This window comes from Brienomyrus brachyistius, chromosome 2, assembly GCF_023856365.1.
Source record: "Brienomyrus brachyistius isolate T26 chromosome 2, BBRACH_0.4, whole genome shotgun sequence".
Taxonomy (NCBI): domain Eukaryota; kingdom Metazoa; phylum Chordata; class Actinopteri; order Osteoglossiformes; family Mormyridae; genus Brienomyrus; species Brienomyrus brachyistius.
In genome coordinates, this window is record NC_064534.1 from 31,282,422 (window position 1) to 31,307,544 (window position 25,123).

The following is a 25,123-nucleotide window of genomic DNA, read 5'->3' on the forward strand; positions in this document are numbered from 1 at the left end:
TGAAATGGAGTGTAGGCCCTGTCACTGAAATGGAGTTCAAGCTCAGGCCCTGTCAATGAAATGGATTTCAGGCTCAGGCCCTGTTCCTGAAATGGGGTGCAGGCTCAGGTCCTGTCCCTGAAATGGAGTTCAAGCTCAGGCCCTGTCCCTGAAATGGAGTGTAGGCCCTGTCATTGAAATGGAGTACAGGCTCAGGTCCTGTCCCTGAAATGGAGTGTAGGCCCTGTCACTGAAATGGAGTGCAAGTTCAGGCCCTGTCCCTGAAATGGAGTGCAGGCCCTGTCCCTGAAATGGAATGCAGGCTCAGGCCCTGTCACTGAAATGGAGTTCAGTGTCAGGCCCTGTGACTTAAACGAAGTTCAGGCCTAGGTCCTGTTACTGAAATTAAGTACATGCTCAGGCTCTGTCATTGAAAAGGGAGTGCAAGCTCAAACCTTGTCAATGAAATGGAGTTCAGGCTCAGGTCCTGTCCCTGAAGTGGAGTTCAGTGTCAGACCCTGTGACTTAAATGAAGTTCAGGCCTAGGCCCTGTTACTGAAATGGAGTACAGGCTCAGTCCTTGTCAATGAAACAGAGTTCAGGCTCAAGTCCTGTCCCTGAAATGGAGTTCAAGCTCAGGCCCTGTCCCTGAAATGGAGTGTAAGACAGAGAAGTGGTGGTGTGCTTTACACCACTGCATCTGACTCTTTGCAGTGCACTTGGTGATGTAAGGCTTGGATGTAGCTGCTCGGCTATGGAAACTCATGAAGTTCCCTACGCACTGTTCTCAAGCTAATCTAAAGGCCACATGAAGTTTGGAGGTCTGTAGCTATTGACCCTGCAGACAGTTGTCAACTTCTGCACACTGTGTACTGTCCCCACTCTGTGATTTTACGCAGCCTACCACTTCATGGCTGAGTTGCTGTTCTTCTCAATTGTTTTCACTTTCTTATAATACCACTAATAGTTAACCGTGGAATATTTAGTAGTGATACTTTTGGCCATACAGTGTAAATTAATTAAGGTGTGTCCAAATGCTTTTGTCTGTATAGTGTACATGTAGAATATTTGTGTAGATTTTTTGTATAAGGTTGATACTGTATAAATATATTGTATCATACATTGATATACAGTATATGCAGTATTGGAATATTACATATCTTTCACGTCATTCTATCTGGATTATCCGATCATCAGATTACATAATGCCCTGTGGTTATTTTGCTGTGGGGATTATGTGCACATATTTTATTCACTGCCTCACTTTTGGTTCATATTGTTGCCACAGATTCTCAGTGATTATCTGGAAATATTGTCCATAATTTCATCTTCCTAATAACTTAGGGGTCAGGAGATAATCTAGCAAGGTTAACCTCTGTCAGTCTGTTGGAGGACAAGCCTATGTTATGCAGCATTTGATATATATATATGTTTGAACCTTTGGATGAACATGGACGTCCAGAATGGAAAGGAAAGGTAGTCCTTGGCAGTGACACAGCCATCTAGAACAAGTAGTGGGCCTATGGAATGCCATGATACCGCAGCCCAAACCATCATTGATCCACCCCCTTGCTGCACTCTGAGTAGCTCTTTGGGACGTCTCCACGCCATAACTTTCCCAGATGTGGGAAAGACGGTGAAGGTGGACTCATCAGACTAGAAAACATGTTTCACATTGTTCACAGCCCATGGTTTGCACTGCTGGCACCATTGAAACTGATATTTGTCATTGACATGAGTTACCAAAGGTTTGGCTATAGCAGACCATGAACATTGACCCTGTGGAGCTCAAGGGAAATAGTTTTAGTGGAAACAGGATAGTGGAGGTGTGCTTGTACTTTTAATTCTGCAGTGAGTTGAGCAGCTGTTGTTTTATGTTTTTTGGTTACAATCCGGGTTAGTGTCCGGACATCCCATTCAGACAGCTTCCTCTTGCGGCCGCAGGTACTTCTGTTGGATGTGGTATGTCCTTCATGGTGATATCAACTCTGAATCCAGAATCCACGGTAAACTATACTTTACCCTTGATTCTGTGGTTCTTGATGCACCTCAAAGAGAGTGTAAACTCCCCTCAGAAATACTAGAGATGATCAAAGCCTCAACCCTGGATGTTTGAGGCTATGCAAAAGTACTGCGCAATCGTTTCACGCTACAATCTTGGTGTATTTATTGTCAGTCATGGTTTTGGAGTACTGCATGAGAATGCAAGCAGGTCAACTCAAATAGAGCATTATTGTCACACCAATCATATTCAGTACCCTGCAGGCGGTGGCATGAATTAACGTTATAAAAAAAATCTAAATAAATAAAATTAAATATAAGCAAACAATATTAGGATAACCCTGCCTCGTGCCCATTGCTTCCGGGATAGACTCTGGGCCCCCCGCGACCCAGTTGGATAAGCGGTTTGGACAATGGATGGATGGATATTAAGATAAATGGACATTATTGGGGGGCGGCATGGTGGTGCAGTGGTTAGCACTGTTGCCTCACACCTCTGGGACCCGGGATCGAGTCTCCGCCTGGGTCACATGTGTGTGGAGTTTGCATTTTCTCCCCATGTCATCGTGGGGTTTCCTCCGGGTATTCCGATTTCCCATGCTGAGGCTAATTGGAGCTGCTAAATTGCCCGTAGGTGTGCATGTGCGAGTGAATGGTGTGTGAGTGTGCCCTGCGATGGGCTGGCCCCCCATCCTGGGTTGTTCCCTGCCTCGTGCCAATTTCTTCTGGGATAGGCTCCGGACCCCCCGCAACCCAGTAGGATAAGCCGTTTGGAAAATGGATGGATGGATGGACATTGTTGGATATGACCTATACACATGTTTGTGAGCTGCCTGCTGTCAGTTATGAGGCATTTTTATGTTATGATCTGGCTTTTCAAACATTGTGGGTAACTGCAGAAAGTGAAAGCGACCCAAAGTCTGGAGGGTTAATTACAGGCTCGGTACAAGAACTTAAAAGGAAAAAGTGTGGATGAAATATTTCGGTGTATTCAGGCTAAGTACGAGTGTAATTCACATGCCTATTATTCATCATTAATTATTATATATTGAAAAGACTGTCTGGGTCTGTTCTGTGCCTGTGATGCTGTCAGACTTCACACTGGCCCATGTGCCACGTTCACTGTTCATTTCCAGTGCTTCTGTCATAGTGGCTAGTTCGCATAATGTGAAAGGAAAGGAGCAGTACGGCCTTTAGGATACGTTTCCACATTGCATCTTTAAACCAAAGAATAATTTTGTCATTGGCTTACTTCTCATTAATTATATAGCATATAAAGCAATAAAATTGCTTGGTGTCTCCTTTTTACGTTGCAAAAAAATGACACTGGGAGCAGGGTGCCAATAGATGCGTAAAAACAACGCAAATACGCACGCAGAAAGTATTCTAACTGTAGACTGAATGAATGAATGAATGAAGGAATGTTACATTTATATAGCACTTTTCAAGATACCCAAAATGCATTACAGAACCAATGAGGAGCCACTTTAACCACCACCAATGTGTAGCACCAGTTTGGTGCAAGGATACCTGTATGTTTGCTCCAGCTTTCTGTTTTCCCACGTCTTATGGTATATACAGTCTTTCTGGAACCTTCTCAGGGTTGGGTCTCCTGTATCATGCACCCCCCCCCCCCTTCTTTTCAGGAGATCAGCCCATGCCAGCTTACCTTGGAGGCGCTGCTGGACATGAGTGAGGAGCAGGTGTGTGAGACTGTGCAGAAGCTGGGCGCCAGCCCCGAGGAGTGCGCGCGCCTCAACGCCTCGCTGTCCTGCTTGCGCAGCGTCCACCAATCAGGTGAGGTCCGCTGGCATCACTGCCCCCTACTGGCTCGAAAAGCAAAAGACAGGTAAACTAGTCAAAGCATCTTTTCCTGATTTTAGTGTTTAACTGTGCCACTTTAGTTCAATAGTTATTCATATGCGCTCAAACTTACTCTGCACTGCAACACATTTTTATGATATTCACAAACTTTGAGAAAGCTTTTGGTTATTTATCCGAAGTTTTGATTTGCTCATATGTCTGATCCCCTGACAAGCTTTTGACATAAAACCAGGAACATAACCAGTCTAGTGTTTCAGTATATGTTTGGCATAATAATATTAATCTGGTTTTAATGTTTTTTTCCTCTAACTATATTTAACGTGCAAATAAACTTTGCAGATCTTAAAATACACATAGATATTCAGTAGAAGAGGATTAAGTACAAAGAACGGAAGCAGAGAAAATCAGACTGAATCATCTGTAATTCAGAAATATGTCAGGGGCTGTCAGCTGGCTGGATTCTCGCTGCCCTCTGTGGATTATGTGTTAATTGCAGAGCTTGGTGGGATACTTACAAGAGCCTGAACGCTTGGGTCCCACACAGAGCTCACACTTGATTACAGGAAAACCCCCCTTAATAGTCTGCAAATGTAATTATGAGCAAAGACAGATTCATCACGTGAGTGAGGTGTTCGAAGAAGGTTAGGCACTTAAAATATACTACCGTTGATAAACTGAGCATTTCTATGTGGGACATTTCCTAGAATATTCCTATAAATGTGAAGTTTTTGGAATGTATAGACAACTCTTATTCTCTGTAAATAGCAAATGGGTATTTCCTACCTATGCTCTAGAGACAAAGTAAAATGATCTTTTTAGTAATACATTGTCACAGTCTTTGTTGAAATTTAGATTTGCAGGTTACTTAGTCAAATTCAGTATATGATGCTCACGTGAGATATGGGGGAATTTGTAACATTGTATCATGTTTCATGTAGGAAGGCCAGGAGCCAGAAAGCGCAGGGCTGGGGTACGCTCTGGGTGGGATGCCGGTCCCTCACAGGACACAGGGCTGGGGTACGCTCTGGGTGGGATGCCGGTCCCTCACAGGACACAGGGCTGGGGTACGCTCTGGGTGGGATGCCGGTCCCTCACAGGACACAGGGCTGGGGTACGCTCTGGATGGGATGCCGGTCCCTCACAGGACACAGGGCTGGGGTACGCTCTGGGTGGGATGCCGGTCCCTCACAGGACACAGGGCTGGGGTACGCTCTGGGTGGGATGCCGGTCCCTCACAGGACACAGGGCTGGGGTACGCTCTGGGTGGGATGCCGGTCCCTCACAGGACACAGGGCTGGGGTACGCTCTGGGTGGGATGCCGGTCCCTCACAGGACACAGGGCTGGGGTACGCTCTGGGTGGGATGCCGGTCCCTCACAGGACACAGGGCTGGGGTATGCTCTGGGTGGGATGCCGGTCCCTCACAGGGCAGAGGGCTGGGGTACGCTCTGGGTGAGATGCCGGTCCCTCACAGGGCAGAGGGCTGGGGTACGCTCTGGATGGGATGCCGGTCCCTCACAGGGCAGAGGGCTGGGGTACGCTCTGGGTGGGATGCCGGTCCCTCACAGGACACAGGGCTGGGGTACGCTCTGGATGGGATGCCGGTCCCTCACAGGACACAGGGCTGGGGTACGCTCTGGGTGGGATGCCGGTCCCTCACAGGACACAGGGCTGGGGTACGCTCTGGATGTGATGCCGGTCCCTCACAGGACACAGGGCTGGGGTACACTCTGGGTGGGATGCCGGTTCCTCACAGGACACAGGGCTGGGGTACGCTCTGGATGGGATGCCGGTCCCTCACAGGACACAGGGCTGGGGTACGCTCTAGATGTGATGCCGGTCCCTCACAGGACACAGGGCTGGGGTACGCTCTGGATGTGATGCCGGTCCCTCACAGGACACAGGGCTGGGGTATGCTCTGGGTGGGATGCCGGTCCCTCACAGGACACAGGGCTGGGGTACGCTCTGGATGTGATGCCGGTCCCTCACAGGACACAGGGCTGGGGTACACTCTGGGTGGGATGCCGGTTCCTCACAGGACACAGGGCTGGGGTACGCTCTGGATGGGATGCCGGTCCCTCACAGGACACAGGGCTGGGGTACGCTCTAGATGTGATGCCGGTCCCTCACAGGACACAGGGCTGGGGTACGCTCTGGATGTGATGCCGGTCCCTCACAGGACACAGGGCTGGGGTATGCTCTGGGTGGGATGCCGGTCCCTCACAGGACACAGGGCTGGGGTACGCTCTGGGTGGCATGCCGGTCCCTCACAGGGCACAGGGCTTGGGTACGCTCTGGATGGGATGCCGGTCCCTCACAGGGCACAGGGCTGGGGTACGCTCGGGGTGGGATGCCGGTCCCTCACAGGGCACAGGGCTGGGGTACACTCTGGATGGGATGCCGGTCCCTTACAGGACACAGGGCTGGGGTACGCTCTGGATGGGATGCCGGTCCCTCACAGGGCACAGGGCTGGGGTACGCTCTGGATGGGATGCCGGTCCCTCAGAGGACACAGGGCTGGGGTACGCTCTGTATGGCATGCCGGTCCCTCACAGGGCACAGGGCTGGGGTACGCTCTGGATGGGATGCCGGTCCCTCACAGGGCACAGGGCTGGGGTACGATCTGGGTGGGATGCCGGTCCCTCACAGGACACAGGGCTGGGGTACGCTCTGGGTGGGATGCCGGTCCCTCACAGGACACAGGGCTGGGGTACGCTCTGGGTGGGATGCCGGTCCCTCACAGGACACAGGGCTGGGGTACGCTCTGGGTGGGATGCCGGTCCCTCACAGGGCAGAGGGCTGGGGTACGCTCTGGGTGGGATGCCGGTCCCTCACAGGGCAGAGGGCTGGGGTACGCTCTGGGTGGGATGCCGGTCCCTCACAGGGCAGAGGGCTGGGGTACGCTCTGGGTGGGATGCCGGTCCCTCACAGGACACAGGGCTGGGGTACGCTCTGGATGGGATGCCGGTCCCTCACAGGACACAGGGCTGGGGTACGCTCTGGGTGGGATGCCGGTCCCTCACAGGACACAGGGCTGGGGTACGCTCTGGATGGGATGCCGGTCCCTCACAGGACACAGGGCTGGGGTACGCTCTGGGTGGGATGCCGGTCCCTCACAGGACACAGGGCTGGGGTACGCTCTGGATGGGATGCCGGTCCCTCACAGGACACAGGGCTGGGGTACGCTCTGGGTGGGATGCCGGTCCCTCACAGGGCAGAGGGCTGGGGTACGCTCTGGGTGGGATGCCGGTCCCTCACAGGACACAGGGCTGGGGTACGCTCTGGGTGGGATGCCGGTCCCTCACAGGACACAGGGCTGGGGTACGCTCTGGATGGGATGCCGGTCCCTCACAGGACACAGGGCTGGGGTACGCTCTGGGTGGGATGCCGGTCCCTCACAGGACACAGGGCTGGGGTACGCTCTGGATGTGATGCCGGTCCCTCACAGGACACAGGGCTGGGGTACGCTCTGGATGGGATGCCGGTCCCTCACAGGACACAGGGCTGGGGTACGCTCTAGATGTGATGCCGGTCCCTCACAGGACACAGGGCTGGGGTACGCTCTGGATGTGATGCCGGTCCCTCACAGGACACAGGGCTGGGGTATGCTCTGGGTGGGATGCCGGTCCCTCACAGGACACAGGGCTGGGGTACGCTCTGGGTGGCATGCCGGTCCCTCACAGGGCACAGGGCTGGGGTACGCTCTGGATGGGATGCCGGTCCCTCACAGGACACAGGGCTGGGGTACGCTCTGGATGGGATGCCGGTCCCTCACAGGGCACAGGGCTGGGGTACGCTCGGGGTGGGATGCCGGTCCCTCACAGGGCACAGGGCTGGGGTACACTCTGGATGGGATGCCGGTCCCTTACAGGACACAGGGCTGGGGTACGCTCTGGATGGGATGCCGGTCCCTCACAGGGCACAGGGCTGGGGTACGCTCTGGATGGGATGCCGGTCCCTCAGAGGACACAGGGCTGGGGTACGCTCTGTATGGCATGCCGGTCCCTCACAGGGCACAGGGCTGGGGTACGCTCTGGATGGGATGCCGGTCCCTCACAGGGCACAGGGCTGGGGTACGCTCTGGGTGGGATGCCGGTCCCTCACAGGACACAGGGCTGGGGTACGCTTTGGGTGGGATGCCGGTCCCTCACAGGACACAGGGCTCTTTATATGTCGCTGAAATCTTTATGTAGAACAATGAAAAATCCATAGACTAAATCTGTAATCTGTTTTCTTTTCAAAACGTCCATTGTTGGAAGTATTAAAGTTCTTAAAATTAGTTGAAATTGGCAAAAAGGTAAACCATGTCACCTTTCTTTGTTTTACCTGCATCGGAGGAGTGTTGCACGACCCCCAGCTGAAGATTGCTATTCGCATTTTAATGCTAATGTCACAGTTTTAATGCTCTGCAGATGTTTCTTGTATAATACCTTATATACTGAAACACACTGCAGTATTTTCTCATAGATCTGTGGGTTTCAGGTACGATAGGCAGGACTAGCAGCTGCTAAGTTACCCTTGGCAAAATCTTTTTTGCCTCATTCAATAAAATACAGACTACATAGAAGTGTACACTAGAGGGCGATAGACACTTTCTGATAAGTTCTTGATCGCCGAATTTCTTGTTCATGCAATTATCGGGAACTGCCAGAAGATGGCAGCATATTGACATAAAGCTGTTAAATTGTTCGTGGATGTAGGTGGGTTTTCTCTTTACTGACTTTCCCTTATGTTGTGCCTCACAATGGGAAGTATAAAAAGGAAAGAAAAAAAATATTATTTATCACTTCCCAAGTCCTCTTCACTTTCTTGCTGTTGCCTGTACATTACTGTTCATCATTCAAAATATCAAATGTATTTCATGAGCTACAGAAATGTTGTTCGGTAGATGTAGACCCAGTTCCTGGGCTTTTATTGGCTGATGACATCACAGACATGAGCAAATATTGTTTTTCCATTACTGATGCACTTATGTTTGGAAATCAACCACCAGGAATCACAGTAGAATGCAGAATGAAAGTGAAATTGCTTCAGAAAGAAACCTTCTTTGACATATTTTAGCATTAATGTCACATTTCAGAGACCATAAGTCTGCCCTTACTTTTTCACTTTAATCAACGGTAATATGAAGAAACCAGTCAACTTGAATAAGTTAGTAGTCCCCAACTTGCTAGCCACATCCATGTAGCTCATCTCTCTCTTTTTATCTTTGTCTGGTTATAACTTAGTGACTAACCATAATTCACAGTATTCTCTGAGTGGTCATGTGGGTTTTTGACAATTATGGGGTCTGAGGATCAGTCATGAGGCGGCAGATGCTGCTTATCTGACTGACACCCTCCATGTGGGTTTGGCTGCCTTTCCTGTCGGAGTAGACACTCCATGGCTGATGCTTTGAAGGCATCAAGCTGGGCGTCTTGAGATCTCACACTGACCCTTGAAGATGCGTGTAGGACGAGGCTGTTTCTCCGAAATTCTGTTATTTAGATCAGGGGTTTTTAGCATTTTTAAACCAGGGACCCTAAAATGAAATCAGGCCACAGTGGAGCCCACACCGCTAATGTGTGATTATATGTGATTATAAAGTGCTGCAGACTTTAGGTTGAAAACCTCTGCTTTGGGAGTCCTTCGGTTCAACATCCTTGAAACCGAAACGACAACCTGTCAAATTAATGTGGGGATCCAAACATGGGACATGACAGAGACGATGTTTCTCTCGGAGGAGAGACTCTTTGGTAAAATCTGAGACTAACGATCATCTCTGAAATATATGTTGTTCACTTTCGTTAGATTGCAAAAGTCTGCTTTTGGATATGAACAAATAAGGTGACCAGACGGATATGCAATTACAAAATCCAGCTGGTTATATAATTAATTGCATCTGTCCTTTTTTGCAGTTATTTTATGCTTTTCATAGCATCCACCTGGCAGAGCCTTGTGTGATGTCACAGGGAGCATAATAATTAGTGAGACCATTTTACTCTATTAAAGATAATAAAGTCTCAAAACAAGCACTCAGCTATGGGTCAAATGCATCGCGTATGTAATTCTGCTATAATCGTTCAGGAATGAGGGTCACAGCAACGAATGGGCCCTCTCATGAGGAACCCAGATGAGGGACACTCAGGAGTCGGAACACATTTTTGAGGAATGATAAAACTAAAATAAAGGAAATATATTGCCATGTAAACATAGTTTTACACTGATATATTACGTATAATGTAGTTATTTGTTTCACGCGGTCGTGAATGTCACGCTGAATCCTTCGCCTGCCTGGTAATTGCAGGTGCATGTTTGGCAGGCATGTCCGCTAAGTGCTAACATGCCTCGCGGAAGCATCTCGAAGGCGAGGCAAGCATGGGGTGAGAGAACGGAGAACGCAGCTAATTAAAAGGAGCTGGTGTGTGTAGGTGCATGGGGCATTACTCACCACGCAGCGCGGGATGCGGGGGTGGCAGTCTCCGCGTGGGCACTGAGGATCATTTATCATCTGAAACACGTTAGTTGGGGGGGGGGGTTCTCTCTTAATGCTCGCATATCAGGTTTGAGTCATGCTAAGCAATGCTGGCATATGGAGAAACAGCGACTGCCTGCCTCTGGTCAGATGGGTCAGTGATCATACAGCAGCAACATTAACCATCCAGGGTTCAAATACCTGCCTCAGCTGCGCCAGGGTGTGTCACTCAGCTTTCGCTTCCTAATTATCAATGCCAGTACCTCCAGGTTAGACCCGACAAAAGGATCCCGTGTCACGGGAAGCCGCGTCGCAGCCTCCGAGAGGATATCGGTGGCCGGCGTCGCCCACGGCACACAGACACAACAGCGACGGCTCACTTGTTAGTCTGATCTGACACGTTACAGCTATAAAAAAAACCAATAAAATAGCAAAAGCTTGACGAATCCTAAAGTCCATTGATGTTTGTCTGTCTTTGGAGTAAAAAGCTGTCAGGCCAAAATCCAAGCTGAATACATATCAGGCGTACTGCATTTTAAATGAGGTAGCTAATACCCTGAGTTTATTAGCTTATCTTAAGTAAATATAGTTTTTCATGACTGTCCATTGTGCCTCTGTTCTTGTGAGTCTCAGGAATGTGTAACTGGGTTTATTTTAGAACAATTAATGAATAGTGCTGAATGGTACGGATTGGTGATGAAGGTTTGGGAACAGGATGGGCCTTTGCTAGCAACGTCGCTAACGCGACGTTGAGTTTTAAGGGAGCATACGGAAAAGGCAGCCGTGAATTCTCCACTCGGAGATGTTTTTTGAGATGATCCTCGAGACTGGCCAGTCCGGCTAAGTCCCCCTGAGACACGCCGCTGCCAATCAGCAACAACAGTATCAGATTTGCTGTAATTCCGCTGTCATTACGAGCCGGTCTTCTGGAACCGTGAATTCCACCTGAAGTCGGAGTTGCAGATTAATGGGAATAGATGGCTTTTCTCACCATTAATCAGGCTAAAAATGAGCAACTATGAATCTCTTTGCTGCATTGATATCCATAATCGTAGCCGGTGCTCGGGGTGGGAAGGGTCCTTTTTATGAACCACGCGGGGGGGCTGTGACCTCCTTGGCTTGCTGCTGACAGGCATGTTCACACCTCACTATGGAGTGTGGGGCCGAGAGTCACGTGGGAGCACAATCTGGATGAGATACAGGGGATTATCTGTCTATCCATCCATCTATAAATCCATCCATCCATTCATCCATCAGATCTGTCTGTCTTAAAAACAGATATCATAGTTCATATAACATGCATAAAATATTTTTAATTATTACCACAAATATTTGAAGATATGAATGTACTGTACAGGAGTAATTCTAATTTCTTTGTTTATATCTTCTTGATTGCTTTGGCATATTACTTAACATTCTCATAACTATAAAAGTATCCCATACATCAATTTTGCATACAGCACAGCAGTATGGTTAAGCTGCAAAAGGCTGTAACTCAACAAACTCATGTCTCAGAAGCAAATCATTCCATCAGTGAATTAGTCAGTGCCATTAAAATGAAAGTACTGTCAGAATAGTTTTGACCATAACAGTGAAAATGCTTTTTGTCAAAATGTCAGCATAAGTACATCCGCGAGCTCCACGATGCTGAATGAAGTGAAGGTTTCCTGCTTTCTCCAGTGAAGGTTTCCTGGTTTCTCCAGTGAAGGTTTTTGGTTTCTCCAGTGAAGGTTTCCTGGTTTCTCCAGTGAAGGTTTCCGGTTTCTCCAGTGAAGGTTTCTCCATGTTACTGACTGATACTTGATACATATGTCTGCAAAAAACTCCAGTTTCAACATTACACAGGATACGAGACTTAGCATTACAGTATGAAAAGTTCACTGGTACAGTTTTACTCAATTGCTTTGACACAATTCAGGAAACATACTTAACATTCTCACAATTATAAGGACATTTTGTAAAACAGTTTACGTTTAAGCTGCAAAAGGCCATATAACTCAAAAAAACAATCAATGTTTGAAAAGCAAATAATTTGATCAATGACTTATAGTCGCTGATATGAAAAGTACAATCAACATTGTTTTAACCATGAGAGTCAAAATGCTTAGATATATTGTCAGTATGTCAGGGTAAGTATGCTCCTGAGCTCTGTAATTCTGAATGATAGTCAGTTCCCACTTACTCATTGTCGCTGACTGATCGTTCTTCTGATACTTATTCCTGTCACACACCAGTTTTATTGAATGGCTCTACATTACAGTATGTGAAGTTCACTGGAGAACACATGCATATTTCAGATCTCAAGACACAGTACAATAGTGAACAAAAAACTCACATCACTGTATGACGCCAGTGCAACAAAAAAATGGCAAAAAAATCATGTTTTGCTGGATCCAAAAACACAACAATGTTGTATGACTGCAATTTATGAAATATATTCTTGAATCATTCTAAAAGTTTGGTGAACTATTTTGCATGTGGTGACTAAAATGACACACACACACACACACACATATATATAGAGTATTTTGAATGTAAAATTATTTCACTGCGAAGCTACATAAGCTATTTTGAAGTAGTATACTTAAGCAACTGAAGAATATGTTAAATGGTAAGAATTGCTCAAGATTGTTTGCATACATGTGCTAAAACATTTGGAAATTTGTGTGAAACCATGAGAAATGATTTTCTGCTGTGCAGAAGTGACATTATGGTGTAGGGATCACACTCATTGTTTTGCAGATGTAATTGCAATTTGAGAAATGTGTCAAAGCAATTGAGAAAAATTGCAAAAGCATTTTAACTTGACAAAACATTTTATAAAAATGCCTCCTTATAACACAGGTGCATGTTGCCGAGTGGGAGAACAGTAAACCTACTGCTAACTGTAAATACCACTGAAATGTCACTGTGGTAGATGAAGACATCCGAGTCTTGCTCATGACTTTAGGGCTGTCTGATAGTCGGCTGGCGTTTATGGCCGAGTTCGCAAAGAAAGTTTCTCTTGAATCCACGTGATGGTGGAGTCGTTTGCCTTGGGGCTTTCAAGTGAGCACTCCAAAACCCCCACGTCCCAATAAGTAGCCTGTGTCACTAATTAAAAGCTGCACATTTTGAGCACACAGTTCAGGAGACCTGCAGCACTCAAGCCCCCCCAGCCTGCCCACTCACGCCCCCGGGTGCACGGGCTGGCTGGGAGGGAGTGCTGCTAGGAAGGTCCTTCTTGAAGGACTCCCAGAATCCCCTGCCCACTTCATAGTGCCTCTCCCTCCTGGATTTTAAGATATTTAATTATGTCAATCCCTTATAGCCAGTAAATGAACAGAGGCAGCAGTTAGTATGCGGAAACCTTCAGGGTGAGGGTTGGTTCTCAGAGAAACCCCAGGTGGAACCCGAGATCGGGGCAGCTGTCGAGGCATAGGATGGCCAGAGTCACTGTTCACTCACTCACTGGCTCAATACTATTCCATTTTCACTCTCTAAGAAATGCCCAAGTAAGACTTGAATTGATTCATACAATATGTGTGTGTGTTGGGGAGGGCTGGGTACACTAGGGTAAAAATGTGATTGCAGCATTAGATTCTGTGATTGATGAGCTTTTATACCCAATTTGACTTTGATACAATGACCCTACAATGACCCCAATGCACTCAATGGTTTAGAAACAATGCTGCAGGTGCATTTGAAACTGTAATCACAGGAATGGTAGCACAGACAGATAGAACAGCTGGCATTATAGAAACACAACTGATACAAGAAAAGAAAAACTTATTAAGCAGATACAGGTGGATGGAAGAACACCAAAGTGAGTTGGTGCCGGGCCAGACAGCTGCCCAACACTCCGGGGCAAGCTGACATCTTCCAGGTCAGGAAGGTAGGTGCTAAATGTTGTTTGAAGGGAAATTGAAAGCGGCTGTCAGCTTTTCCTCTATTAGGTCAGGTAGTGATGTTTACCAGGACAGCTTCTGACATGCCATCCAGAATGGGTTACGTTGTTTGGCCTGAATCTTCCGTACACACGGGAATGCCAGTGACTGCAGGTTTGTTCATTTTCAACCCTGATGAGTTTCGTTTGAGGAAGAACAGAGATATTGTTTTGGTGGTATGGTCGTCCGCCCCAGCTCTTCCACGCAGCGTGCTAAGGGCCAGAAACTGCTTTTGGGAATTGCAGATTTGTGTATTACTTTGTTGCCTGCCTGTCATTCACATGCATTAGTGATGCCGGTGGCGATGTCTCCGTTCATGCCGCTGATTGTAATCACACAGCGGAGGGATGCTTGTTATGCATTACAATGTGGTAACATGGTGAGCAGTAACAATCATCACCAATATATAGACAGGTGCCAGACTCATGTTTAGGGAATGGGTTTGGGTCTTCTGAACAATGTGCCTGACAACATACACTTGTATAAAGTATTTATAATATGTTTTGTAGGGCAGCATGGTGGTGCAGTGGTTAGCACTGTTGCCTCACACCTCTGGGACCCGGGTTCGAGTCTCCGCCTGGGTCACATGTGTGTGGAGTTTGCATGTTCTCCCCATGTCGTCGTGGGGTTTCCTCTGGGTACTCTGGTTTCCCCCTCACAGTCCAAGGACATGCTGAGGCTAATTGGAGTTGCTAAACTGCCCATAGGAGTACATGTGTGAGTGAATGGTGTGTGAGTCTGCCCTGCGATGGGCTGGCCCCCCTCCTGGGTTGTTCCTTGCCTCGTGCCCATAGCTTCCGGGATAGGCTCTGGACCCCCCGCGACCCAGTAGGATAAGTGGTTTGGATGGATGGATGGATGGATGGATGGATGGATGGATGGATGGATGGATGGATGGATATATTTTGTTTGAATATGATGTAAATGCTTCGGAAGTCATACCAGAATAGTGAAAGAGTGCTAGTTAATAAATCATCGGTTTATAACTAGTCAATCTGAGCGGTAGATCACACGTGCATTGACTGATTTTGTGTTGAAACCCTGGGGTCTGAATGAACCCCATCCCATCTCCTTGTAGAAGCACCATGTGACGTCATTATTGAAATGTAGGGTTTTGCAGCGTCGACGGCAATTTACAGAGCTGTAACAAATCCAGACCACTGTTGACAGAAGACACTGCCGCACAGAGAAATCGCTGCATGCTCCAGTTTGCGCCTGCAGTTCAAGGACACGCAGGGCATGCGGTTTGGTGAACTGGCATCTGGAAGTTGGCTGTGGTGTGTGTGTGTGTGTGTGTGTGTGTGTGTGTGTGTGTGTGTGTGTGTGTGTGTGTGTGGAGTCTGTCCCTGCCTTGTGCTCTATGCTGCCAGGGACAGACTCCAGTCCCCTTATCCCTGTACTGGTTAGAAGATAGATGAGGGAAGAAAAAAACAGCCTCAAGATGCAAAATCAATCCATTCCCTCTCATTTTTTTTCTGTTAAAGAAGCTATAAAATATGACTGTAATGCAGTTACTTTTGTGACTCCCACCCCAGTGCTCAATGTTCTACTGCCCACACACCTGATTTACTTGTCAGCTAATTATAAAGCTGCTGATTAGTGGGTTTAGGCATGGTGGGGGGGGCTGCATTAAGAGCCACCGTGTTGAATTGTGACTTGCATTGTGAGACCTTCACCTGCACACAGATATCATCCTATTTTCTGAGAGCAGTCTAGGACTTCCAGATTAATTAATTATTATGTGTTTTTATGAATCTACCTGCAATCAGCCAGGAAATTCAATGTGTTAATTATGTATCTTATGCCTGTAATATAGTGAAGTGGTATGTCAGTGTAACTTTACTATTAATATATATCAAATATGTTTACATTTGATTCAGTGCTGTAATATACTTGCTTCATCAAAAAGGATTATAATTTTGAACTATTTTATTTAGGCTGCCCCTCTTTCAAAGCATTAAATCTAACTTTTTGTTTGTGTTTTTTTCTAAGAACAACTGGAAGATGACAAGCTGCACGATAATGGAGGTGAGATATTCAGCCACACAAGCAAACACGTCCCTCGGGTGTGATCTGCTCCCAACTGACCATCACACGCCCCCTCCCTTTCGTAGCTCGCACTCGGTACCAGGCCGCCGTTTTCATGGCCGCCACCCATCACTGCCCATGGCCACCGCGTTCCCGTGGCCCTCTGCTGCTCGTTACTGCTTTGTCTCCCCCCCCCCCGTCCTTCTGACCTGCTCGACTTTCTTTTCCGGCCCTCCCAGAAAGTGGCCCGGCCAAGCAAGACTGGGCGATCCAGTGGCCCGCGTCCGAATCGGGGAAGGAGAACACGCCCGCTTGCCCGCAGGAGCCCAGCCAGTGGATGCGTTTCCAGCTCTCCCAGAGCCCCAAGGTCCAGTCCAAATACAGCCAGCCGTTCAGCCCCAGCCCGCAGACCCTGGCTCCCTCCTACAGCCACGTGGACCGGCTGACGGTGGAGGCACATGCGGCTCTCTTCCCCGTGCTGGACACCGGCCATCGCTCTCTGCCTCCCTCGCCGCGCCAGCGACACTTCCCCCACACGCCCCCGAGGACGCCCCTGGTGGTGCACACCATGACACCCCCCGGTACGCCGCCTGCGAGGAGGAGAAACAAGGGCAAGGCCCCCGGCACGCCCCCGCCCTCCACTCGCAAGCTCATCCACCTCCTGCCCGGCTTCACCGCGCTGCACCGCAGCAAGTCGCATGAGTTCCAGCTGGGCAACCGCATGGAAGATGTCCAGACGCCAAAGTGAGTCAGACCGTCCCTTCCCGCAGGCCACATTCTCACGGGTGCTGCTTATAAACTGACCGTGGAGCAGATCATCTGCAGGTGGAGTGCGAGTCACTCAGGGAACGCCATGCTTTTAGGTGCCCTGGGTCATTCACTCATAGCAAAGCATTGCATCACATTCACATTTATCAATTTTGCAGAGATACAGCCGTCAAAGGGCCAGTTAGGTATAAGTGCAGCTAGGCTGAGCTTCCAATGAATGTGCAGTAACAAGGAAGTAGCACTGGAGCTTTACAGCACCTTTCAAACGCAGCAAGGACCTTGATGGTTAAGAGGGGAACTGATGAGCTCATCCCACCATCTTCACGCATGAGCAGTTTCTGGAGGGAAACGTCTGGAGGTGGAGGGATCTAGTTTGCTGGTCAGAGATGGTGAGATGGGATGTAGGTCTTCTTCAGTATCTTAAAGCAGATGGGTGCCTGTCCATTAATGGCTCTGATAGCCAGCACCAAGGACTAGAACTTGATGTGAGAGCCAGTAGTCAATGTAGTCAATGAACATAGACAAGGAGCAGGTTACAGAAAATAATCCCCGCAGGTAAATGAATAGAGAAAGTGATGCCCATGCTTAAATGGGGATTTAAACATGCCATCCCAGCCTTCCATCTTCTATCCACTGCAGTCGCACCCGTTTCCTTCATCTCTCTTATTGGATCACGGTGCCTTTGCCCTGGAGGCCATCGTCAGAGATGAACGTTTAACTCTTCGGACGGGGACAGGCCCAGACCCCAAATTCCTGCCGGCCGGCCGCGCCTGGCGCAGCCATGATCCAATTTACCCTGTCTAGTGTAACAGTAACCAGAGGATGCTACAGGTAGCCGGGAAGGGGGTCCCAGAGGAGTTGGAGCCGCGGCGGTAATCCGGTTACGCGGCAGAAGCCCGGCGTTGCTCCCGTTGTGAGTCGGCCTCCTGCTCTGGCCATCTGCGTTGTGTTGTTCTCGGCCAGCAGCGGGAAGCCATGCGGAGCAGGACGGATCATCTGCCATTAGGCCATCGATTACCGGTCCCAAGGCTCTGACACAGAGCAGATGCAGAGATGAACGCTGTAATCAAAGAGGACCCCCGGAAATGTCGCATAGCTAATCGGGTGGGGGGGTGCACTAGATCATCCGCGTAGTGACAGGTTTTATGGTTAGCTAGTTAGTCAGGAAAGACCCACAGTGGTTTAGTTTAACCGAATAGCCACTGGTCAATCTGGTGGTTGCCTACAGGTTAAATTAGGCAGAGTTGGTTTTATTGACATTGCTTAGCACACTATGTGCTTGAGTATTTAAAAAACATTTTGGTTTAACTACAATTTCAGATATGTGAGTGATATAAAACTGCAAAGCAACACACAAATCCCAAACCAAACATTGACTCACATACACACAAACGGGTGATTCTTGCCGTGATGACAGGAAGCTATTTGCTAATTCTGGAGCTCACGCTCATCATACCGTTCACCCAAACCATTCTCATCACGGCATCTGTCTTTTTCAGCCTCTAAACATAGTTACTTTACAACAGCATCAGTGAGACCCCATTCCTCTCTTCTCATGCAAATTTCAGCCTCTCTGTTCTCTCCATTTCCTGGGGAGCAGACCTGGTGTATAGGATATTACAGCCAAGACAAGACTATTGATTTCAGAATCATATGTAACTGCAAATTGTGTCCCATTAATAGTGGCTGCTGCGATGGGCTAGCCCCCCATCCTGGGTTGTTCCCTGCCTTGTGCCCATTGCTTCCAGGATAGGCTCGGGACCCCCCGCGACCCAGTAGGATAAGCGGTTTGGAAAATGAATGGATAATAGTGGCTGACGCTAAAATGATCGGTTTAACATCTGTAATGATACCATTAATGCTACGATCGATATTTCCCATTGATACATTGTTGTTGTAAAGCAATAATGAATACATTCACAGTCTACAATGCTCATTCACATGTGACAAAGAATGGCTGGGCGCACCTCTCTCAGAAAGGAATATCAGCATAATATTTACAATTCTTCTTCCCTATTGCTCTGTCTTTCACAGATGAAGCAAGCCAAAAATATTTAATGCCAATACATGTCATGCAGATTTTGAGGTTATTATGTGCAATTACCTTTGAGAAAGATAAAAGGTTTAAATTTATGCTTGGATCTAAAGAAACTCGGAAGAAACAACATGTACTGATAGCATAAAAAGAAGAGAAAACAGCAAAAAAAAAAACTACGGAAGTCAGTTGGAAAATGTGAAAAACAATTCGAACAATGACGACAGGAGGTAATAATGCTAATTATTTTATATGCTGTTATTGCTGTGGCGTTAGTGTGAGTATCTGTACTATCGGGACCGAACTGGCACATAGGCTTTCTCCCAAATCCGACTCATCCAAGCTTCCTTAATTACAGGCTGTGTGAATAACTAAGAATTAACCTGTGGCCTGCATCTTCCCTGCAGACAGGGTGCGCTTTCTGAGGGCCACCAGGTGTTCATCCGCATTCACATGTTCGATGCATTTGTCTCTCCAAACGAAGGACCGTCAGAAAGGCACAGCACATGAAAGGTCTGAGCTGTAAAACGAGGAGCGAGCTCCTATGCGTGCCTTGCTTCCCTTTCCTAATAAGGGAACCCAATTTTACCACCTCTTTTCCAGCATAACGAAATATATTGTCCCTGGGGTCATCGTTTCTGTGCTCTTTGCAGCTAGGAGCACTTGTAAAATTGTTTTGCTCTTCAAGGTGTTGGTCTTGCTCACTTGACCCTGCTTTGGACTCCACGAGCACATGTCAGGGCCAGGTGAGAACTAGCTATTGCTTTGGCTATGACAGACTTTCGCAGCGAGACTGTAGACCAGTGTTTTTCAAACTGGTCCTCGGGGACCCCCCCCCCCCCCCCCCCCAGACGGTCTGCCAGGGGGGAGCCAGTACGTGGACCGTCTTGGGCTCCCCAAGGACCGGTTTTGGAAACACTGCTATAGACAGTACAAAATAAACGGCACGTGCAAACATTCTAAATTAACTGTCCTTCAGGTTAATAACTGAAACACAAACAAGGTGCTTTCTGGATCAGACAATTAACTGAAAAGTAGTAGAGTTTCAGATTAGTTTGTGACAGACTGGGAAGTGATTGTGGAAGGTTCTCTTTGGATGACAACCTGTCTACTGGCCAAACCTTAGTCACCTGTACCCTTCTCACTGCACCGTCGATGGTTTGGAATAGCGTCAGTCGGTCTGCATTTCTGTTTGTATGCAAATGTCAGTCCTCTTCACTTCCTCTGTCTGCTGGGGAAAACAGTCGTTCGGCTCATGTAGAATTACAGCCTACACATAACATAACTGCGCATAAGGGTGGCTGACGATGACGACCAATGCCAGAATTAAAGGTTCTACTTTCGAGGGGATATTTTCACCATCTGTTTTGTATTTTGCCATGGCCACAGATTTTGAAATTTATGTAACAACAACATTTAGCCTAGTCTGGGGTGGGAGGGCATGGGAATTACATGCCCAAGATGTAGGAAATACAGATGGCTCTGCAGATATGACTAGCTAATCACACACAGTGTTGCAGTGGCAAACCTTGACTGGACAGTAATGGAAACTGGTAGGGTGGTAGATGATCGTGGTTCTCGGGAGGAGGACGCATGGACTGTAGATTGTGCACATGCCACAGAGCAGTACATAGCTTAAACCTTGGTAGCGAATGAGAGTAAAGTGGCTGCCATTCATTTAGCTTGTTTTGTTGTACTATCCCACCCTCGCCTATTCAGGCAAGTGTCTCTCTCAGCTTGAGCGATAATTAATGAAGCTCATTTGGTATGCTAATGTGGATCAACATGCTAATACAGGAGAGGGAGTCTCTTACGCACTTACTGGTGTCAGTGCCGTCCCTCTGGGCCTTCGAAGAGCGTTTCGGATTGAATCTCTGTGAGAAGACTCATGTCTCTGATAATGCCTTATGAAAGTCCCCTTTGTCTTTAATAGCTTTCTTGGTGATATGAATGTGAAGGATTCTGTTATTGAATTTGATATTTGCCAGTGAATCACTCGGCTCTGGTGTGGCAATGCAGGGGAGGCTTGGAAAGATTCGCCAGCTCTCTGCTTCCTTTGAGGACGGTTTCACCAACAGCCACCTGAAGGATGATATTGGCATCTACTCCGATGGCAGCTTGAAGGTTTAGCTTGATTACAGTGCCTGTACTCTCTCTCTCTCAAAGGCGCCATTGTCATAAATGTTTTTGTGTAGCTGCTCATGGTTTATTTATTGATTTTGAGATGTTTTCTAGTTTTTACAGTTTTTTTCCTCCCTTAAGAAAAAGGGCCAGACCACATTTTTGCTTCTGTTTGTGAGGAACCTGATGAAAAAAAAATATTTTTTATAAGGGTTTCTAGTGAGAATTGAGTTCTTTGAACGTTCTCTGGATGTCCTCATCATGCCTGTTTACCTTTTGTGAGATGAGAAGAACTGACTTTTTGAAAGTGCAGTGTTAAATGGTCTTTCAGCAGAAGGAAAGCCTTTCATCCAGGGCCACTTTCAATATGGTTTGTGAGACCATCAGTAAATATTACAAATGAGGGTCTACCGGTTGCTCTTTTTAGCTTCTAATTGAAATGGCTATACAGTGGAAATCATTGCCATCTCTATAAATCATTCATGCCGCAGATGCTTGTGAAGGGAGTTTTCCAGATCACTCAATATAACAGAGTAAACATGCTTTGTATGAAACATCTTTGACTGGTTATTTATGGTAATAGAATTACTGGAACCAGTCAATAGAGTTTGTGTTTACATTTTCCTCGGGGATCTGAAATGAATGTGTCCGGAGGGCATAAACCCTCCAGAGATCCTGCAAGGGGACACAGGGCCTCAGTGAGGAAACAACTAGGGGTATATTTGAAGAATTCATTTAATCAGATTATTGATCGACCGTCTCCAGACAAATGTTCCGGTGTGCCTTCAATCAGGTAGCATCATAAATAAGGGTTACTTTCATTGTCAGGGAATGTAACATTGTATGTTTGCGTGCGTGTGCGTGTCCACGTGTTACTCTCAGGGAATGTTAATCGCGTCTCGGCCACTCTGCCATTAATGACGACTCAGGTTAAAGGGGTGTCAACGCGAGCGGCGGAGAAGCTAATTCCTGACACAGTCCATCTGCTCTAATAAGCAGCCGAGCTCCTCCGAGGAGTTTGTGAAATTGAAGTCATGATTATGAATTTATATGAGCTCCCGGCCGTGTGCAGCTTTGCCCGCTGGAATGATACCGATTGGCCGTGCATAATTGATTTATTAGGTGTGGGTATTGATGGATTTGTGGGGAGCAGAGGGGCAGAGCAGGTCAAGAGTATGACCCAAGAAGCGGTGGGTTGGGTGGGGGGAGATTGAGCTAGATCAGGGTCTTTTGCCACATCCCAGCGGATGTTCCATTCCAGTCGGTGTCTGTGAGTCTGCTCTCTTGATTTCACAGCAGGGCCTGCCCAACACCAGGCAAATCACCTTACGTAAAGATATGGGTCTATTGGGAAGTAATGCGTGTCTATGTACTCTCAACGTTATTTAGAAAACAATCCTTCTGTGTGGCTTATAATTCCGATGTTCACTGTCCTTTTAGCTAGCTGAGTTTTTCTAAAGTGCTTGAAGGTAGCACAAGAAGAATCTCAATTCTCAAGCCACAGCAGCAAAATGACTCTGCCTAGCTTGTATCGCTCTGAATCCCACATTTCCTATTTGCTGCGGTTTCTGCTGGTATGTTAATACCTGAATTTATGCGCGCTGTCCTCACATTTACACCGTTTACCTTCAGCTAGCCGTCGTGGCCTGCTACTCGGAGGAGCCGAACAACCTCGGCAGGAGCATGATCCGGTCAGCTGGCGAATTTAGATTTTAGTTAGAAGGCGCCTATGGGAAAAAGACAAGCAGTGTTTCTGATGAGTGTGTCTTCACGGATCTCCAGGGATGGAAAGGTGGGATGCTTTAAACTGTGCTGGTGTCAGGCAGAATAAGACCCTGTTTCAGAGTTTTGGACCTTGCTTTAGTAATTTTCTGCATTAAAGATGCACAGCGTCTCTGCAAGGCAGACATAGTGTGCATCAGTCTGCCATTTATAGTGAGTGCCTTACATTTATTTATTTAAAACCTTAGCTGCTCTCAGGGTAATTGCTCTGAGATTTTCTGTTTTTTTTTTAGTATGGCAGGTGTGAATTTGAATAGCCAGGGCCCTTTAGAGGTGCCTCTTCAAGCTGTTAATAGCACCATCTCAGGACGTTTGGTGATGACCCTAAGACCTGCCGACTGCTCCCCCAGTCACGTCACCTCCTCGCCCTCTCGCTGCTGGTGGAGGGTGTCTGGGCGCCCAGGTGACATCGCTGGCGTCGGAAGGGCTCCCTAGGGATTCACTGTTTGCGCAAAGGAAATACGTGTAAGGCTGGTGACAGCCACTTAAAAAGCGGAAGGCGGCTGGCGGAGAGGAATAGCTCCGGAATTTGATATTTCCCAGAGCTCGTCAACAGGTTGTGATCTGACAAATAAATCAGACCCCCCCCCCCTCCCTCCCCACCCCACACGCACGCACGCACATGCCAGCTCCGTCAGTTATCCTGAAAGCATCTTCATTATCCATACACGGGCGAAGATCAGACAGTGCTTGTTGGAATAAATATGCTTCAAATAAAGCTAGCATTCACCAAGCCTTTTTAAAAATACACAAATTAAAATAAAGGTATTTTGAAGTGATGCTCAGCAAAGGAGCACAAACATCTTTATTTACATAGTGCCGGAGGACTCGATAAATATGTAAAAATATGAATATATAAAAATTGTCTAGAAAATGTTTTAATTCTTTGAGAGTCTTACTTCTGTTTGAATTTGGAGGGATGAGGGAGGGAACCACTAATGTTAATTTTGAAACACATGAAGTAAACAACTTCTGCATTACGTAAAAACAGTGATGAAACCGAGACGACAGAGGGAATCGTCCCAGTACTGTGGCTGTGATACAGTCAGACTCGGCGGCGAGATCTTCAGGGTTTCCTTCACATGTGGCATACCGGGGCCTGCTAATTCACATCATTTTTACAGCACCTTTCCGAGCACGGATACCCCAGAGCCCTTAACGGCGATATAGAAACACCATTAAAACTTGATTTGAAGCAGTGAAAGGAATAACAACGCCACAGACAGACATAACAGCAGGTAATATCGTTTGATTTAACGGGTCTGCGGAAAATGAAACGAAATGATGTAAGAACACAAGTTATGAAAGAAAAAAAAATGCAATAGGCTACTCCACACCCCCCCCCCACCCGGCCATGATAAAGCTTATAAAAGTCAGAAGTGGCGTGGCAAGCTTGCTGTCAGACCTCCATTAGCGCGGCTTCTGATGTTCAGCAGGTCCACTGGCGAGCCGCCGTTACCTTTAATCTACGTCTTATTCACTTACTTGCCGTCTGAGGGTCGTGTGTGGTCACTATGGCAACAGTGCACCTAGTGTGCTTGAAGGCGAAGGCATTTTTTACTATGTGTGGTTAGAGGAATATATGTAGATTAATGCTGTCAATCTGCTTATGACCAGGGTGTGCGTGCGGTGTTTGGGGGGTTGGCAGTCTGGGGGGGGGAGCACAGAAGGTTGTGGTGGGGGGACAACTATCCTCCCTTATGAATTTTTATCCTCCCTTTTTGAAATTCCTCACATATAGCCATGTGCTGGTGGCTTTGAAGAAATGTGCTGGAAGATAATTATTGGAAAAAAAAGATACACATTCAACGGAATTCCAGAATGCCATCACAAAAACTAATAAGCTAATATTTATGCTGAAACACGTGGATCAAAAGCATTCCTGCACATTGAGCCGGTCTGTGGAAGGCATATAACTTGGGTAACTTGTGGTTCTTTCTTGAGTTTCTGCTCATAGTTCAGAACCATGTGGTGTGGCGTCAGCTTTGCAGGACGGGTCTCCGTTCTCTCTCCTCTGTCACTGATTAGAGAGCCTCTTCCTGGCCCGGTTGTAGAACATTTTTGTTCAGTCTGGCACTCACAACACTCAGTGTTTAGACTGAGCACCCCCCCACGATTAAGGAAGGATAAATTCAATTACTGCCTTGTTTAAATGCTATATAATTTTCGTTATAGTCGCTTGCAAGTTACTTAAATTTGTAATTAA

General features: G+C 47.4%; 1 protein-coding gene across 1 annotated transcript in view; it reads left to right on the forward strand.

Annotated features, from left to right (window-relative positions):
* ksr2 (kinase suppressor of ras 2) overlaps positions 1 to 25,123 on the forward strand; it is a 93,912-nt gene that overhangs the window by 26,199 nt on the left and 42,590 nt on the right. Inside the window, exons 3-5 of the mRNA XM_048995756.1 lie at positions 3,627 to 3,777; positions 16,176 to 16,211; positions 16,451 to 16,955. Coding sequence (XP_048851713.1) covers positions 3,627 to 3,777; positions 16,176 to 16,211; positions 16,451 to 16,955 — 692 coding nt within the window. The remainder of the gene's footprint in view (positions 1 to 3,626; positions 3,778 to 16,175; positions 16,212 to 16,450; positions 16,956 to 25,123) is intronic.